The 18,922-nt window shown below is 36.9% G+C and overlaps 1 protein-coding gene across 1 annotated transcript; it reads left to right on the top strand.

Annotated features, from left to right (window-relative positions):
* The first annotated feature begins 6,891 nt into the window (after positions 1-6,891).
* Positions 6,892-17,153, top strand: LOC144055807 (germ cell-specific gene 1-like protein). The gene is made up of 5 exons (XM_077572126.1): positions 6,892-7,446; positions 10,690-10,737; positions 11,465-11,617; positions 12,270-12,381; positions 16,128-17,153. Exons 1-5 carry the CDS (start codon positions 7,089-7,091, stop codon positions 16,420-16,422), a joined length of 966 nt encoding a protein of 321 aa, XP_077428252.1. The 5' UTR covers positions 6,892-7,088; the 3' UTR covers positions 16,423-17,153.
* The last annotated feature ends 1,769 nt before the right edge of the window (positions 17,154-18,922 follow it).

Raw genomic sequence — 18,922 nt, 5'->3', positions numbered from 1 at the left:
GGGCGGATGCCCCGTGGGCCAGCGTCTTTTGTAGCTGATGCAGTGCTATTTAATGATCATTTTCCTCAATTATACCCCTACAGACCGGCTCACAATTTAAAGTGTGCAATCCATTAATGTATTATCACAATATAGATAGCAAACGGAACCAATCAACATCAGTGGCAGAGTTGGGCCCGGCCAATATTTTTTATTTTTTGCGTCAGTCCAGCCCTGGCCTTGGCTATACAGCGCACATGTAGTGATGGGTGGAATTGGTCCGAGGCTCCAAAGCATGTTGCACAATCTGGGAAATGAATCTTGCTCTTTAAAAAAAAGTGGTTCACTTGTTGGTGCGATTAATGAACAGACGAGGAAAAGAGCGTAATAGATTTGCGGAATTTTTTTGCTAGATGTCCTGCTGGCGCTTGGCCAATGGTTTCTTCATTAAGTCCAGTAAAAAATAATAATAATTACGGCAAAACGAGTGGATCTCCAAGAGATCACATGTATGGTTGTATGCTATGAAATATGTTGCATAGTTACGTAACTTAAGTTTTGTTGTTCTTAATTGGTTTTGAAGTTAAATAACCTCTTTTAAAAAATATGTTTTTTGTCCTTTTCAAGTAATAAACAAGTTTGATTTAGAAATTAAGCAATGCCTCACAGAACCCACTATTGGCAATCAACAATATTGTTGATTATGAGTGTTGTAAGTCAAAGTTACATTTAAAGAAATAATTGTTAATACCCCTCAGTGACTTGGCTTACATCCAAGCCAATACAGGAAGGAAATATTGTTTATTCCTGAATAAAAAGCACTCCATCCATCCATTTTCTGAACCGCTTATTCCTCCTAATTTGTGTCTTGTTTTGGGACTTTTGTGTTTTTGGGATACTCAAGTATGTTGTTTTTGTTTTTCAATTAAATTACTTTTTTAAGTACACACTTACCTTGCTAACTTGCTTCTCTGCGTTTAGGTTCCCCACCATACCATATCAATAAGCTTGATTTTAAAATGACGTCACGTTTTCCTCATTAATATGCATGAGTCGGACAAAATAACAGAGTAGGACATACGCTACACATCATTTTGGAAGAGAACGACGTCCTAGGCGCGAAATTTCAACATGTTTCAATCGACAAACACACTTTGGAACAGCTTAAACGGTGGTTGACATGCGGAGATCTCAAAGTATAAGTAAAGTAAGATTTCTTGTATGATCGTTGCTTTGCTGCCACTCCGGTGCGGTCTAGATGACTGCTTGGTCGCTAATTTTCACGAAACACATTAAAGTCACGATTTTCATTTGAAGATTTTACGCCTACCTTCAAGCTGTTAAAGTGACACTGATCAACTAGCATGTTGTTGTAGGCATAGGGTTCTATAGCGCTGATACTTTATATTAATTTTCACATTTAAGCAGCAGTGGCTTCCGTAGGTAAAACTCAAGGTCATTTTGGTGCATTTACACCATGATGTATAGTAGCTAGCATGTTGTAGCTGGCAGCTAGCAAGGCTAACCCTGAGAAAGCAGATGATAAACATACCTGTAATCGATTGTTTCTGGATTTTCAGCTGCTGGCCCATTTCCACCAACGAAATGTAGAGAGCACATATGACATTTTTCGCTGGCCCTATTGTGTTTTAATTTCAGTGATTACTCCCATGCGGACACCAGCAATACTGGAGAGAGACTCAACTATGGCCCGGCGACATTTCGCATACTGCTGATGGATGGCTCATTCATTCAAATCATTATCTAAGAAGCACAATGATACAACAATCTCTTAATTCTTCCCAATCCAAAACATTGCTTTTTACTTAGATTTGCTCTTGCTTGTAATGTGTGTAGGACAAAGTTGCAAATGTGTGAAACCCTAACTATGGATGGTATCATCTGCAGCCATGTTGATTGTGTGATTAAGTGTAGAAATAGTAATCAATCGTCAATCTGTATTAATGCTCACTACAAGGAAGCATCCAACGTTTCATTACTATTAAAGATTTTTTTTTTTTTAATGTTCTGCAGGTATCCCAACTCAACACTTATTTAGCTAGATGGTAAAATGGTACACAGCCTCCAAGTGCCTCAGTATCATGTGACCGTGCAGAAACGGAAGTAAAGTGGAACTAATGTTCTGCGGATCAGAACCAAGTTGATCAAAAAATCATCCCCAAGACGTAGGGGGAGATCTGCCAATGGTGACACGTCTCTGCTCCTGTTAAATGATTGTCATGTTGTGGTTTGTTGCTACTGTACGTGCGCATGCAGCTGCAATCATAAAACCACTCGCACAACATCTACTGTCACTGTAAGCTGATTTCCGAGCACCCAGACAGTATGATTTCGAGGATCAGTGAACCACAGATTATGAAGACTAATCCTCAAGGGCTATCTGTTTAGTGGAAAATTCTACTCTTAGCAGCTTTGAGGGTGAGTTGCCACTGAAATACAAATGAAGTCTGTCTATCAAAAGCTTAGGTCTCAAACGTTGCACTCTATGCACATATGCTCACACGGTGTTCAAAGCCCAATAAAAAGTTGCATTGCTTCCTGCGCTTAATCTCTTTTGACATGGATACTTGTAAAAAAATACCAAAAGCTCATTTTATAGCCATCCATTTTCCTGCCCAGAGCAATGTAGTACCATATGGAATTTGGGGCCATGTACGTCAACATGAAATGATCCCCTCAAGTTACAACAATCACATCCGCGGTCTTGTCCAGTATTTTTAATCTGTTTGTTCCTGCTGAGACATTCATGCAAGCAAAGACAGCAGCTGTGCTGACATTAAGTGTAACAAAAGAGCATTACAATGTCTATCCGACCGCTTTTTTTTTTTTGTCCATGTGACCTACAGGCTTAGGGAAAGCTGTGAGGAAATGTGTGCGTTTGACTATTTCAGATCAGTTTTCGTACTTCCGCCTGATGAATTACGTAAGAATTCTATATGGAATGTGTCCTATCATGTGGATTAATAATGATGGGCTATGGATATATATATATATATATATATATATATATATATATGAAATGAATATGAATATATGAATATAAATATATATATAAATATATATATATATATATATATATATATATACATATATTAGGGGTGTGAATTGCCTAGTACCTGGCGATTCGATTCGTATCAGGATTCATAGGTTCATAGGTCACAATTCGTTACCGATTAATCCCGATGCGAATCTGTGAATTGATTTTTGTGCACTGTAAGATTTGTATGAAAATGTATTTATTTATCTGAAAATTCAGGCTTATAACTGAGCCACTGCATTTAACAAACATGTTGCAGTCTGTTTCATGTTTGAACAGCACTGAAATAAAATATTAAGGCTTAATGTTCCATTAATATAACATTCTTCCATGCTTAATGTGTAAATCCTAACCCTAAGTAAGACGTTTTGTTGAATATTCCCATAAAAAATTGATGTTTAAAAATGGATTCGGTCGCATATCGAATCGATTCGAGAATTGCGCGCTGTAATATATATACGCGATATATTGCCGAATCGATTTTTTCTAACACCCCTAATATATATATATATATATATATATATATATATATATATATATATATATATATATATATATATATATACTGTATATATGATTGGGTGTGACAATCAGTGGAATTTACCTTTTTATTTATATATATTCTGGATTTATGCTGTACTACTGTTAAATGGACATTCAGTGATCCCTAGCACCATCTAGTGGTGAACTAATTAAAACTAAAAAACAAACTTAAAAAAAACGACTGTTCATGTCAATAAGATGCAAGAAAAAAATGCATGCGTCGTATTGCATTAACTTATTATTATTTTTATATAATTGTAGGTCTAGTAATCACTTATTATATTACATGGCTGTAATCTCACTTTACTAGAGCTGCCATGTTAAAGGACAACTTCACGAATGTAGTTAGCCCGAGTGGTGCTTGCATCAAGTGTCGGACCCAATGGGCCGACCGCAGCTTACCTTCCAGAACTGGGGCCTGCAGGTGGTCGTCGCTGAGTCCTGTGATTCAGGCTCCCGTCGCTTGTCACCTTCTGCTTTGCTCTCGCAAGATTTTACTAGCTTTTTTTTAATTTATTAGTTCCTCCCGCTAGCCGCTCTTGTTAGCCACTCCACGCAATAGCTCTGGCCAACTCCCGCTAGCCGCTCTTGTTAGCTGCTCTGGCTAATTCCTGCTCACTTGGTCTTTCGGCGTGGCTCGCCTAGCTTCACATCTAATGCCAAGTCGCCGTCATTCGCCAAGATGCTCGTTCGCTCACGCAAAATAAGGATTGGTGGTAAACTTGCGAAATGTGGTCTCTCTGAGCCACCGTAATGTCCGTGCTCCTCCTACGTGCTTCTAATGCTATTCTTTAACCACAAGATGCCGCTAAGGACTACACACTGGGTCTTTAAGTCATAATGAAAGTTTCACCAAATAGAGCAAAATATGTGTGTGTTTTAAATGACTAACTCCTCATTTTGACAAAATTTGTTCAAAATGTATTTTTGTAATGCGTCGGGAAACCTGAGTGGCCAGAGAAAACCCACACAAGTATGTTGGAGATCATGCAAACTCCACACCAAAACTCGTATTAATTACAATAGTTGTTAACTGGAAAAATAAACAAACTCTGAATATCGACCAATGGTCTAACCTCCTCATAAATCACATTTTAATGGAAAAAATATCTGCCTCAAATAAAAAACAAATATCAAAATTTATAGAAACATGGTCTACGTATATAGAATTTTTGAACCTAATTCTGGTTACTTAATTCTGTCTGTTAGCGAGAGCCACTACATCGTGATAACTTACATTGATGTTTCTGCATTTGGCAATCTATTATTATATTATATTATTAGTATGGGATTTTTTTAATGGGCTTTAGGTGAACTGATGAATATACACACGCTCGCACGCACGCACACACACACGCACATACACATACTCACCCACATACAAATAAATATATATATATATATATATATATATATATATATATATATGTGTGTATATGTATATATATATGTATATATATTAAAAAAAAAAAACATTTATTAATTTTTCTTTAATTTATTTGTTTTTTTTTTAAAAAAAGGAGAGCAATGATGATGTCAAATCGAATGAACAATACTGAGCTCTCCTGGGGAAAAAAAAAACTCGTATTAAGCACTGATTTTGCTATATTATAGCTAATCAGCATTAGCATGATTGGACCCTCACATGTAACTTTTTCCAAATGGCTATTTGGTGTGTGTACCATTCTTGTGTCTTTGTCACTTTAATGTGGGCTTAATAAAAGCCAAGCCCAGGTACCATATCAGTAGCATCTTATTTAACGGAATTTGGGACACATTGCTGGTGGTGCGCTCTCGCCTGTCGTGTTCGAGGACAGCTTAGCCACTGGGGGTAGAAGATGAAGGCACGCTGCTGAGAGATGTCAGTTACAGTTGAAAAGTCGCCTCTTGGACCAATATATAATCACACTTTTTTTGGGGGAGATAATGTAATTTACCTGCTTCTCTGCACGGGGGGGGGTCCTCATTCCGACCACAACCCAATGCCAATACATGACAGTTGCATTGTATTGGGGGGGGTCATTTATTTTACTTATCTGCTACAATGGCAGCCTATAATATTTGTAAAATGGCACCTTAAGAATGCCTCCACTTGAGGAAAACAACAGTTATAAGTGTGTTTTTGCAGGTACAGTAGACCTACATACTTGTTTTTGCAGGTGCAGATCTTGCGTCTGTGTCAAGGCATCCACTGAACTTTGAGTTTTTCCTTGCCCTCAAGTGGGTTAAGATCAAGGGATGTCATTAATATTTGTCAACTGTGGGCTTGTGAACCCTTTGAGTCTCTTTTGTGATTCTGGGCTTTTAAGGGCTATGCACTTATTTCACTTTTTTGCACTTTTCTTTTTTTTTTTTTACTTGTACTGTGTTTTTTTTTTACTGCCACTGTAGCACTTTCAGATTTCTCTTGAAATGTAAAGTACATTACAAATACAATTTATATTAAATTATTATTATAAATAAATTTGTCTTGACCTCTGTCTGTTTTCTGTTTCTGATTGTATTTTTCATATACAGTACAGGCCGAAAGTTTGCACACACTTTCTTATTCAATGCATTTGCCTTATTGACTGGTTACTTTGTAGATTTTCACTAAAGGCATCAAAACTATGTATGAACTGATGTGGCATTATGACCTTAACAAAAAAAAGGTGAAATAACTGGGGGAAAAAAGTATTATATAATAGATTCTTAAAAATAGCCATCCTTTGGTCTGGTTACTTTTTTGCATACTCTTTTCATTCTTCCCTCTGGGACATCCTTAAAGACTGTTGGAAAACCCTTTCAGGTGACGACCTTTTGAAGCTCATCGAGGGAATACCAAGAATGTGCGAAAAAGTAATCAAAGAAAAGGACGTGGCTAATTATTTATGTATTTATTTTAGTATTTTCACATTTTTTGTTAAGTACATAACTCCAAATGTGTTCGTTAGTTGTCATAGTTGCTGTCATAGTTTTGATGCCTTCAGTGAGAATCTACAATGTGCTGTCATGAAAATAAAGCAAATGTATTGAATGAGAAGGTGTGTCCAAACTTTTGGCCTGTACTGTTTGTTATACTGTCTTACTCTTAAAAAAAATACATTTTTGATACAAGTTTAAAGAAATTACATTTGAATATAACAGATGAAAATAAACACAATAAAAAAGAATGTACATAAACTGGTAATCAAGCCAATGTAAGTCCTACACGCGCGCGCGCGCACACACGGCAATGAACTTTTGGTGTTAAGTTCACTGTGACGTTTTGCGTCGTCATGTCGAGTAGGGAGGAGGGCACGCATCCTCATGACGCAAACGCGTGTGGCGGATAAGAAAATCCCACACTGGATACAAGCAGGAGTCAAATCCTTTGACAACGTGACTTCCTATGAGACACTCATTGGCCAGCGACCGAGTGTCAAATCGCAGCTGGGACCCGATGCTGCAAGACTGACTCTTGGCGACGGGACTTGGCTGCGTGTTTCTTGCACTTAAATGGATACTCTTGGAAAGAGTGGAACGTTTGATGCATTTGGGATTGAGCCTCTCTTCTTTCACTTGTACCCATGAACTGGCCGCCACCTCCTCGCAGACAATGAAGACAACTCGCAGATGCAGGACTCTTCTGTCGGTGGGCTTGAACTTCTTTGCCTTGCTCTTCTCCATCACGGCTTTCATCACTACCTACTGGTGCGTGGGCACGCAGAGGGTCCCCAAGCCCAAGTGCAGCAAACTGCGGACCCACCAGTGCATCGACTACGGCGTCAACGAGACCGACCCAAACAAGGTGGTCTACAGCTGGGAGACCGGAGACGACCGCTTCCTCTTCCGCCAGTTCCACACTGGAATCTGGTTCTCGTGTGAGGAGAACATCCACGATGAAAGTAAGATCGCCAAGTGTGTGTGCGTGCGTTGTAGGGACTTGACGTTGCAAGGGCACGTGTCTCCCACCCACTCCTCCAATAATACACTCATCACCATGGAAACAGGCTCGTATTTAAGTATTAAGTAGAGATACTTGTGTAAAAAACACTTTGGTAAATGCAGAAGTACTGCTTTAAAAATAAAATTAAAGTCAAGTCAAGTTAAAGTTTTAAAAAGTGAAACCGGAAGTAAATTATTATTCAAGTCAATATATTTATAGAATGTTCCCATAGTTTTTGATAACATGAACCGACTAGTGCTTACAATGTAGTAGAATGCAATTTGGGGGGAAAGCAATTCTTCATTTCGGTTGGTCAATATGACTCTGTAGGCTAGTTTTGTATATTTTATTTATTTATATAGTGCCTAGATAAGTTCAGTGCTTAAAGTGCAGTCCACATGTTTACAGTTTACATATTATTCTTTCATGAAACATGAAAAATTGAAGTGATGAAGACACAGATTTGTTTGCAGTATTGTTGTAATTTGACTTATGTTTATGCCACACTTGTTTGGTAGAATTTTATGAAGTTGTAGTACAACAACACTGCAAGCCAAAGTGCTTAGCTAACAACTCAAATTGAAGTAGACAAATAAACTTTCTTTCATATTAATTCATGCATGGTTCATTTGCCTAAATTTTAGCGGAAGACTAACATGCAAGACCAAAACATTTACATATGATGAATCTGATATTATTTATTGTAATTATTTATTGCTTGCATTTGTTAAAAAAAAAAACAGGAAAGGGAAGAGGAGTTTGAAAAAAGTCACATTTGCTTTTTCAATATTGAGAGAAAAAAATTCAATGAGATAATTTTTCAAAATTGTTCACTCCTAGAATTTATTAACATGTGAAATTATCAAATGATAACAACTGAAAAAATACACCTCTCTTGTATGCTGTTTATTTTCAGAATAGACAGACATTTTTTGGATGCCAGAAGCTGGTGGTTTTTAGGATGACACAAGATATAACAAAGGGGATTAATAATTCTTGGGGCCAACATCTTTAAAAATGTATCTTAACTAAAGACATGGAAGCGGAATTATCTTGTTTCTCTCATTCTTATACTATCTGGCTCATATCACTCCATGTTGCTGTTTTTTTTTTTCTCCGCTGAACAATCAATCAATCAATCATAATCTCAACTACTGTTGACTTCACCTTTCTCTATTGTGTTTCTCTATGTCTTGATTACATGGAACGGAAGTAACAAGCGTATTTTGACAAAGTGAAGATATACTGTACAATACATACATCTTCAAATGTATGGAATATAAGTAAAAGGACGTCAGGAAAAAAGTGTAGTACTCAAGTAAAGTAGAAATACCTGAATATCTACTTAAGTAGCTACAGCAACAAAGTACAGTCATCCCCCACATACTCGCGGTTCAGCACTCATGGATTTGCATATGCAGTATTTGTGGATTTTTTTTTCAATGTAAACTTAATTTTTTTAAATCTATTTTGAGAGTTTTTTTCTGGGATTTTTCTCCCCCCTCTTTTCCCCTCCATTATTTGTGATAAACATATATTAAATGTTTCTTAGCGCAAATCTGAGCTTCATGGGTCTAACTTGTGGAAGATGTGTTTTGGTATATTAAAACAACAATATACATGATATATATATATATATAGTGATATAGTCACAGGAAGCTGTGACATATCCTGTTGTATGAATGCAACAGGTGGATGATGATAATGATGATGATGATGAAAGAGCATTTTATTGTTCTGTCTGTCCCTGGCATAGATGAACAAATATGCATTGTTATTAATAAATAATAGTTTTCAGACAAATTAAGAGGTTCATCTTAAAGCACACAAGGGTGCCACGCCCCCCTGCTTGGTTATTACTGTTGTAGTTTGTTTTCTTGTTTTTGTTATAGTAGTGGAGTACATTCCAACGGAAAGTATTTTTCCAACATTTTCACTCAGTCTTTTAGCTACATGTTTTTTTGTTTACGATCAAATCAAAACTGAACATTATTGTCTTTGTAATGACAGAATTGGTGACACAGACTGTTTCAATAAAGTTGTATTTGTTTTGATGATTTCAATTGGCTAAATTTGCACTTTTCAATAACTAAAGGATACATTGGATTGGCAGCCATTTAATCGGCACACTTTTTTGGTGCTTCATGGACCAATTGAACAGTTTGGAGGAGTTTAAAAGTTACTCTGCGGGTCCACTAGAAAACCAGTGCATTCACTATGCTTTCTCATTGTTTTGTCACTCAGATGGCGTGTGAAAAATAGTTGAAACAACACATAGCCTACAAAGCTAGTAATTAAGGAACAAGAGCAAAGATGAGTGTGAAGCTAATGTGTGCATTTTGAGGTCATGACAAGCAAGGTCAAAGCTGCTCTCTGGCTAGATTACTCCTCTGTAGCTGGCACACAGTTTCTAAATCTGGAATAACAAGTGGAGTGCATTTTCCATTTTTGTTGCCAACCCCTGTAACGTTTGAGACGTGTGCCGCACTTCAGGTTACTTTGTGTCACCCAGCAACAAAAACAGCACATTAATTGAAATGATTCCTGAGGGCATTACTAGGACATGTCTATCTCATCAAGTGGCTGTACGATGGAGGGGGAGCTGAGACAGCTTGAGTTAATAAGGATTATGTAACAGCGGCCTTGATGAGTTTTTCCTCAAAACAGCTGTTGCCAGCCTCCGTCTACCTGATTAAAGTGTTCCTTTACAACAACTCTAACAGCAAATTCTACTTAAAAGATGAGGCATCTCTGTGGAATTGGCACATGGTTTTATTTTTTTTTTTCTTTGCCCCGTCCAAGGCTTTACGTGTCATTGCAAAGAAGGGTCTTTTTTTTTTTTTTTACTTTCTCAAATTGTATTTCAGTATCAGTGTTTCTAGTGCTCTGCAAAATGATTGTCACACAACAAAAGAAGAACCATCTTATATAATATTACTCTTTATTTTGTTTGTTTGTGTGTTTTAGAAGACAACTTATTCTAGTTTGTGTCATCACATCAACAACAAAATTGATTATCTGCGTCCTATTGCATTCTGGGAACAGGAATTAATAAACTTCGGCTTCATCCCGTCAGCCCTTCTTCTTTTCGGGTATAATTGTATGTGAAAAGTAATTGTTGGTAATTGCCTCTATGATTGTCCGAAAGGAAAAATTAACAAATAAAAACAAAAGTTAATTGTGTTATTCTCCATGGTTGTAGGTGAGCGATGCCGCAGCTTCATTGATTTGGCTCCTGCATCCGAGAAAGGTGAGTGTTCTATGATGGGTTTGACATATTAAAAGCTAAAAAAATCTGGTCCATTCTTTCCTAAAACAATAGAAATGCAATTTTGCTTGCAGATGTCTCTCTATACGGGCAGACTTTTTTCTTTTCTTGATTTTTCACATTACGTTTCAAGTGGTTGCAGTATCCGTGACTAAGTGTGTGAATATTTATCTAATAAAATGGAAGGCCATTGATTGTCTAATATTGAATCACTGACAGCTAGGCTTCAATTTAAACATGAGACAAAATTGAGTCTTGCTAAGTGTTGAACAAATAATGTATGTTACGCTTGACGCACATCGTGTCCTTTATTCCCGATGAATCCAATATGTTGTATGATCGTTTATGAACAAAACAAAACACAATGATGCATTACGCTTATGGATCAATCACAAGAAATTACTTTCCCCCCCCAATGGGCCTTCAGGAATTGTCAGAATGATTAAATAGAGCAGGAGACAACATTTATAAGCGATACTGCATTCATTTGAAGTGGAATCTTAACCTTGGTTGAGCTTAATTATGACATACAACACCATACAATAACGAAATATGCAAACAGTAATACACACCGTTTGCTCATTAAAACCTTTGAAATTGTGTTTCAAAAACAGGAATGTCATCCATGATTTCCATAATGATATTTCTGACTGAGAATATCAAACATTACAATGTTCATTTTGTGTAATGATGATATCTTTCTTGTCAGGGATGCTTTGGCTGTCGCTGGTATCGGAGATGCTGTACATAGTTCTGCTGGTGGTGGGCTTCAGCCTCATGTGTTTGGAACTGGTCCATTCCAGCAACGTCATCGACGGACTCAAGCTCAATGCGTTTGCTGCTGTTTTCACCGTGCTCTCAGGTTGTCACCATGCATTTATACCTGCTATAGCAAGCCTCAACTACTTGCAAATACACCTAATTTAACAATGTGTACAGTATATTATTGTCGTTTGCTAAGGTGTACAACTAACAAAACTACAACCTCGTTAACAAACAATGATAGAACTGCTGTACCGGATGCAGCCCCACTAGTCTAATTACGGTATTCTGGTTAATATTGTGTTAGTGGAATATGAGTTAAGCAGCAAAATCCAGCAGTTATATCAGAAGGCGGCCATTTTGCCACTTGCCGTCGAGTAAAAATGACATCACACGTTCTAAGGTTAACAACCAATCACAGCTCAGCTTGAGAAAACAGGTGAGCTGTGATTGGTCATTGCCTGAGCCCTGAGCAACTATGATGTCATCTTAGATGAGATGGAACAAAAACGGCTGTATTTTGCGGCATAACTCATATTCCACAAATGTAATATTAATAGAAATGTTATGTTGAGACTAGTGAGGTCACATATAAGGTTGACTTCATCTTTAACATGCTGCACCAAATTGAAGATCTTACTAAAGGTTTAGTGATGGAACATTTTGACATATCCGAGACTGTCGTGTTCATGACTTATGTAGTAAAAGTTAGAAAATGTTGGATGTTCCTAATCTCCTCCATTTGATTGCAGGTCTTCTGGGCATGGTGGCTCATGTGATGTACACGCAAGTCTTCCAGGTCACCGTCAGTCTGGGACCTCCCGATTGGAGGCCTTATAACTGGGACTATGGCTGGTCTTTCTGGTATGATTCTGCATCATAATGTTTCTTAATATGTTCTTTGCGCTTTCACTGAACGTCATTTGGATGAATATTGTGTCAATCTCAGGGGTGGCCATTTTGCCACTTGCTGTCGAGTGAAAATGGCATCACAGTTGCTCAGGGCTCAGGTAACGACCAATCACAGCTCACCTGTTTTCTGAGTTTCATGTGATGTATGCAAGCTGAGCCGTGATTGGTCATTACCTGAGCCCTGAGCAACTGTGATGTCATTTTTACTTGGCAACAAGTGGCAAAATGGCTGCCCCTAGAGATGGATAAAAACAGGTGGATTTTGCTGCTTAGTTCATGTTCCACAAACACAATATTAACTAGACATGCAATTTCTGGATAAATTATATTAACTCTTTGACTGCCAAAAACGTTAAATAACGTTTAGTAAAATCCTATGGAGGAGTGCCAAAGACGTTAAAAGACGTTTGTTTCAAAACAGAGGTGAAACTAACCATTTTCTATTGTTGATTACTGAAAAACGGAATAAGGTAGACACAAACTTTTTTTTCTGATGAAAGATGAGAGTCCAATCTTTCATTTGGTAGTATGTGTGTTTCCATAGTCCAAACACATAATTTTCTATGGACCTTGAAAGATCAGTCAAAATGCTTAAAATCGGCTGGCACCCACGGCATCCCTTTTCTGAAAACGTCTGGCACTCAAAGAGTTAATTATATAATGTATCTTTATATCTTAATCGTATCTTAATTGGAAAATGATATAATATAATATGAAATTGAATGTGTACTAAAATGTGCTCTAAGAGGGAATTGAACCCAGATCTTCTACAGGCTAGTCACGTGCTTCAACCACTACGACATTGTGGAGCTGGAAGTGTCAGTGACATTGTTTGTAATCGTATTGCATAATGCAGTATAATATAGCTGAAAATATGGTACTATATAGGAAAAAAAACTAAATAATGTTAAATGACATTTACCGGTAATACAATGGATGTAAACATTTTTTGACAATGACTCTTTCTGAAATTGAAGTTGGGGTTAAAATGTGTTCCAACCAGGATTTGATACAACACCCTCATATGCCCCCACAGTGCCAGGCGTGTGCTTAACCTTTCAGCTATCTGATGCGTGTTCATGTTGAATAATGTCGTATAATACTGAAGTCACTTAAGTGTAATTATAATGCATTTTCCCATATGATAGTCAGTTGGTAAACATGTATATCACTTAGCGGAATGGCCATGAATACATTTTCCAAGTAGAGTTGGAGGTGGGATTCAAACCCACGACCTCCTGCTTACGTGACAATATACTTTACCAAATGATCCACTGAGCAGTATCAAACAGTTGGGAATGATGGTAAATTGTCAGGGAGCGGGTGTGGAAAAAGTTGAATATATGTCCCATAAAAAATGAATGGGGCACATTAGATATTAAATGTGAAATTGTACGCAAACTGTATATAAGTGGAATGAGAAACATGAGATCCCGGTTGGCTGGAATTTTTTGAGCAAATTGAAATTTGAACTGTGAAAATCAATTTTTTTATGTGTAAGTAGACAGACGATGAAAAAGTGAGGGGAATAATAAAAAGTCAAATAAAGGATCCGAATAATGCAAGTAATCAGAATGCTATGTTTAGGCTGGTGGGGGCGCATACAACATATTATTACAGTGGAACCTCGGAGTTTGAACATCTCGGAACTCGTACAAATCGGATTTCAACTAAAAAATCTGAGTAAAAAATGCCTCGGAGCTTGAACTCATTTTTGGAGTTTGAACACCCAAGCAAAGCAAGCTAAGCCGAACGTACCTTGAAAACGGGTAGCCGAGTGAAGCCGAGCAATGCCGAATGCTCACGTTGCGGTAGTTGAGACGATGCACTGCTCATTTGCAGTCAGATCGTGAATACTCCCAGAGGTGCTCCAAACTCGCGAGTGCATTTTGCTTTTTCCACGACAATTTTCTTTGCCATGGGCCCAAAGAAAGACAACAGTGCCAGTGGCAGCAAAGAAAAACATACAGTGCTACGAACCACAGTGCAATTAGGAAGGAGATTATCGCGCAGTTGTAACTACCGTGACTACTTCTGTAAATACTGGCACGAGGACCCCCCTTAGCTGTTCAACAACGTGCCTGACGTTAAAAAACGCACGCAAGGACCGCTTAGTAGTCTTAACAATATGCCCAATATAAAATACACAAACTCAGCACTGAACTAAAGCTAACTTTTTTTTTTTTTTTTCTAGAGCTCAGTATTGTTCATTCGATTTGACATCATCATTGCTCTCCTTTTTAAAAAAAAAAATATGTTTTTTTTTTTTTTAATATATATACATATATACATATACACACACATATATATATATATATATATATATATATATATATATACACTTATTTTTTGTATGTGGGTGAGTATGTGTATGTGCGTGTGTGTGTGTGCGTGCGTGCGTTTTTCTAGAGCTCAGTATTGTTCATTCGATTTGACATCATCATTGCTCTCCTTTTAAAAAAAAAAAAATGTGTTTTTTTTTTTAATATATATACATATATACATATACACACACACATATATATATATATATATATACATTTTTTTTTTGTATGTGGGTGAGTATGTGTATGTGCGTGTGTGTGTGTGCGTGCGTGCGTGCGAGCGTGTGTGTGAGCGTGTGTGTATTCATCAGTTCACCTAAAGCCCATTAAAAAAAATCCCATACTAATAATATAATATAATAATAAATTGCCAAATGCAGAAACATCAATGTAAGTTATCACGATGTAGTGGCTCTCGCTAACAGACAGAATTAAGTAACCAGAATTAGGTTAAAAAATTCTATATACGTAGACCATGTTTCTATAAATTTTGATATTTGGTTTTTATTTGAGGCAGATATTTTTTCCATTAAAATGTGATTTATGAACTAAAGCTAACATTAACATAGCATTTATCATCCACTGATGCCATAACACCACAACAACAAAAAGGTAAGGTATTTTTTTTAATTGTTTAAATACTGTACAGGGTGTAAATGTAAAAAACATAAATAGAAATTAAAATAGGAATTTTCTGTTTTTGGAGCTTGGGAACGGATTCATTGCATTTACATTATTTCCTATGGAAAAAAAAAATTCGGAGGTTGAACAATTCGATCTTTGAACACTTCGCAGGAACGAACTATGTTCAAACTCCGAGGTACCACTGTATAAAGAAATCTTTGGGATTTTGACTTCCCCTTTAACAAAGATAGATTCTAAAAATTCCATGTAGCCACTTCAAGTAGTCTCTTAGCGCCACTCTCACCTCATCGCTGTCACTAATGAAAAAAAAGCCAAAGCTCTCATGTTATGCAGGATTAGGCTTTGGTGCCAAAGCCCCGATACACTCGCGATTGGGATTGCATAAGGGGATGATATTTCACGCCCTTACAATATGTGCAGCGTGTGAAAAATTCATCTGTGAGCCTCAACAATTCTTGACCTTGTAGGAGCATCAGAGCAACCTGAGCGATCAGTACATGAGATGATGATTTGATTTTCTGACCTCACACATGACCCGCTTTACTTGAGGAGAGCAGAGGGACTTAAAGGGATTGACACTAATCTAGGCAAACACACTGTGATGATATTGGGAGGGGAATATCAAAATTTGGACTGAGCGCTCGCCACTTTTTCTCCAGAGGTTAAAACTGAAAGTGAGTCGCAGGTAACTAACTCGTTGTGTGTGTGTGTGTGTTTGTGACATATTAGCATGGCCTGGGCGTCCTTCACCTGCTGCATGGGTGCATCGGTCACCACACTCAACTCCTACACAAAGACTGTTATCGAGTTCAGGCACCAACGCAAGACCTTTGAGCAGAGCATTCGTGAGGAACACGCAAGAGAGGCTTTCGAATATTTCCGAGAGCCATCTGTGCACTCCATTTCTAAGTCCGTAGAGGTCTACTCCAGCCAGACCCTTAAAAGTGGCAGGAAAACACCCATACCGGTGGACTCCTTGGACCTGAGTGACTTTCGGGCCTCACTGGGGGAAGAGCAGTGCTGAAATTGACAGGACAGCTTGATTTGAGGATGCTCGGTGGACGGATCAAGCTTGACGGTGTTCGTTTTTGAGATAAGAACACTAATGAGGACTTCGGGCCAGATATTTAAACGCTGCCTTAATTGAATGGGGTCCCTGGAAGTGGGAGATGTTGAGCAATTTAAGACTGACATTGTTATGTAAAATGTAGAAAGTGTTGTATAGTATAATCCCATGATTCCAGTGAAGGTCACAGATGCTTCGAGCCTTACTGAACATGTTTCTTCTATTAAAAAAAAAAAAAGTATCAATGGAAATGACTGTCCAACCATAAAAGCTTTCGATTTTGAATTACAGCCAGCAAGCTAATCTTGTGCCTACAGACATAAAATTGTTCTGTTGTAAATCACGTGGGTGGTATTTTTCTATACAGGGCATGATGTGGTTCTATTCTGGGTGTTTACAATGGAAAATCTCTTACATAGTCTTGCCCCGGATGGGCGACCGCAATACTTTCACTGCAACGTTATATTGGACAAAAAGCCAGTTGAGTCATACACTTTGTGAAAGATTTAATTTTCTTTGTACTCTTTTTGTTACTTGTATTCGGCTTCAATTTGAAGACAATAAATTGTAAGTTGGAAAAAACAACAATTATGTTAATAATCATACCACGTTTGAAGACATTAACAGATATATGTCAGTAAAGGACTCTTCTTATGACCGAATGAAAATAAATGTGTTCTTTTTGGGTAGCCTATGTGTTGAAGATTCATCCATGTTTTTTTTGTTTTTTGTTTGTTTTTTAGAATGGATCCAATCCAACTTTCTAAAAATGAAATAGTTTCAGCCCAAAATCTTTCTTACTGTGGATACATTTGGAGTTGGGTATTTTCTGGCAGTCATGTCAAAAACACATGGTGTTTACAACTAGAAAAAGTATTTACAGTATATGTCTGTCATCGAATTTCCCAGGTACTGCTCAGCCTCATTAGGTTCATGAGTTACTGGAGCCATATTCCCAGCTGACATTCATGTTTCTGGAATGTGAGAGGAAGTACTCGGAGAAAACCAACACAAGCACAGGAGGAAAGAACATGTGAAATCCACATAAAGATGTTCCAATTATATTTGTGAGGCAGACTATTCCACCTTGCGGTCCTTAAAATATGAAATATCTCGGCACACATATACTGTATAATAAATGAGTAAAATATTCAATGCGAATGGTTGTAACATTTTTTAAAAGTCGTAAAAATCTGCTTATGCCGAGGCTCAGTACCTGATGTTTATTTTTATTCATTATTTTATAATGTAAGGTTTTTATTGTTATGGTCATATGTGAATAAAAGTCAGTGCATATGGAGAGTAGCTGAGAGTGGTTGGAAGACAGGGTTATATCTAATCCATCATAAATCAAATTCTTTATCATATACATGGTATCACGCTAAATATAATGCAAAAATAAATATTGTACGTATTGATTTTTCATGTGTAATTTTAAAGAAAGCGCACAAATTAATGACAATAAAAACAATAAGGGGAGCAAGTAGACTACTGGTCAAGGTCCCTGCCTGACAACACAGTCACACCAAGTTAAAATGGGATCGGAAAATATTCATGAACTCATTCATTGCCATTGACGCCGAATTTTCAATAATCTTTTTTTTTTTTAATTGTGAGTTGATAAGTGAAGTCATGTGATTAGTTACAATTAATGTTAATCACCTGATACCCCACATTTTTAATAATGTTTTTTCTTCTTTTAAAAAAAGGAAAAAAAATTTTTTTTTGATTTTTTTTTAAAGATTCTTAAAAATTTGACACATCAGGCGTTTAGAATTTGTAATCGTAATTAATCGCATGATTTCACTAGTTAACTCACGATTAATCACAAATTTTATATCTGTTCTAAATGTACCATAAAAAAATTCTAGGTTTTCATACTCGTTAACAAAAGTGGGGAAAAAATGTTAAACTAACAGAAATAGTTCAAATGAATTTTTGACGTTTATAGCCGTCAATGGAAGTGAATGAATTAAAAAGATAAAGAAAAGATTCAAATGTTGGCGCATCAGGCGATTAAAATTTTAATCGTAATTAATCGCAAGTATCCTCATTGTCTTAGAGAATGTTTGAAAGAAAAAGGAAAAATAACCTGATTTGAATAAGTGCCTAGCTGTTACATTATTTTATTCGATAAAATTGATAAAAATGATATCATTTGCGTATATGAACATAATCCTTGGTATTATTTTCAAAGTTTGTTTGTCTTTGTAATGTAATGTAATATATCCTTTGTTACGTCATAATGAAAATTATGAATAAAAAATAACAAAGAAAAGGAAATCATCTAAATAGAACATGACTGAAGAAATTAGGCCAGTCGAAAGATCTCAAAAAGCTGAAACAAAATGCCATGTTCCCAAGAAATTCAGGAACAGATGAAAAATAAAGTTATCGACATCTATCAGTGTAGAAAGGCTTACAAAATCATCCCTAAAGCGTTAAGACCAGAGCAAAT

The sequence above is a fragment of the Vanacampus margaritifer genome, chromosome 7 (genome assembly GCF_051991255.1).
Source record: "Vanacampus margaritifer isolate UIUO_Vmar chromosome 7, RoL_Vmar_1.0, whole genome shotgun sequence".
Classification (NCBI taxonomy): domain Eukaryota; kingdom Metazoa; phylum Chordata; class Actinopteri; order Syngnathiformes; family Syngnathidae; genus Vanacampus; species Vanacampus margaritifer.
Note: the sequence above shows the minus strand (reverse complement) of the source record. Positions and strands in the feature narration are given on the sequence as shown.

Coding starts and splice junctions, on each gene's coding strand:
- LOC144055807 (XM_077572126.1), top strand. CDS start 7,089: ATGCATTTGGGATTGAGCCTCTCTTCTTTCACTTGTACCCATGAACTG. Junction 7,447..10,689: donor GGAGAACATCCACGATGAAA/GTAAGATCGCCA, acceptor CCATGGTTGTAG/GTGAGCGATGCCGCAGCTTC. Junction 10,738..11,464: donor GGCTCCTGCATCCGAGAAAG/GTGAGTGTTCTA, acceptor CTTTCTTGTCAG/GGATGCTTTGGCTGTCGCTG.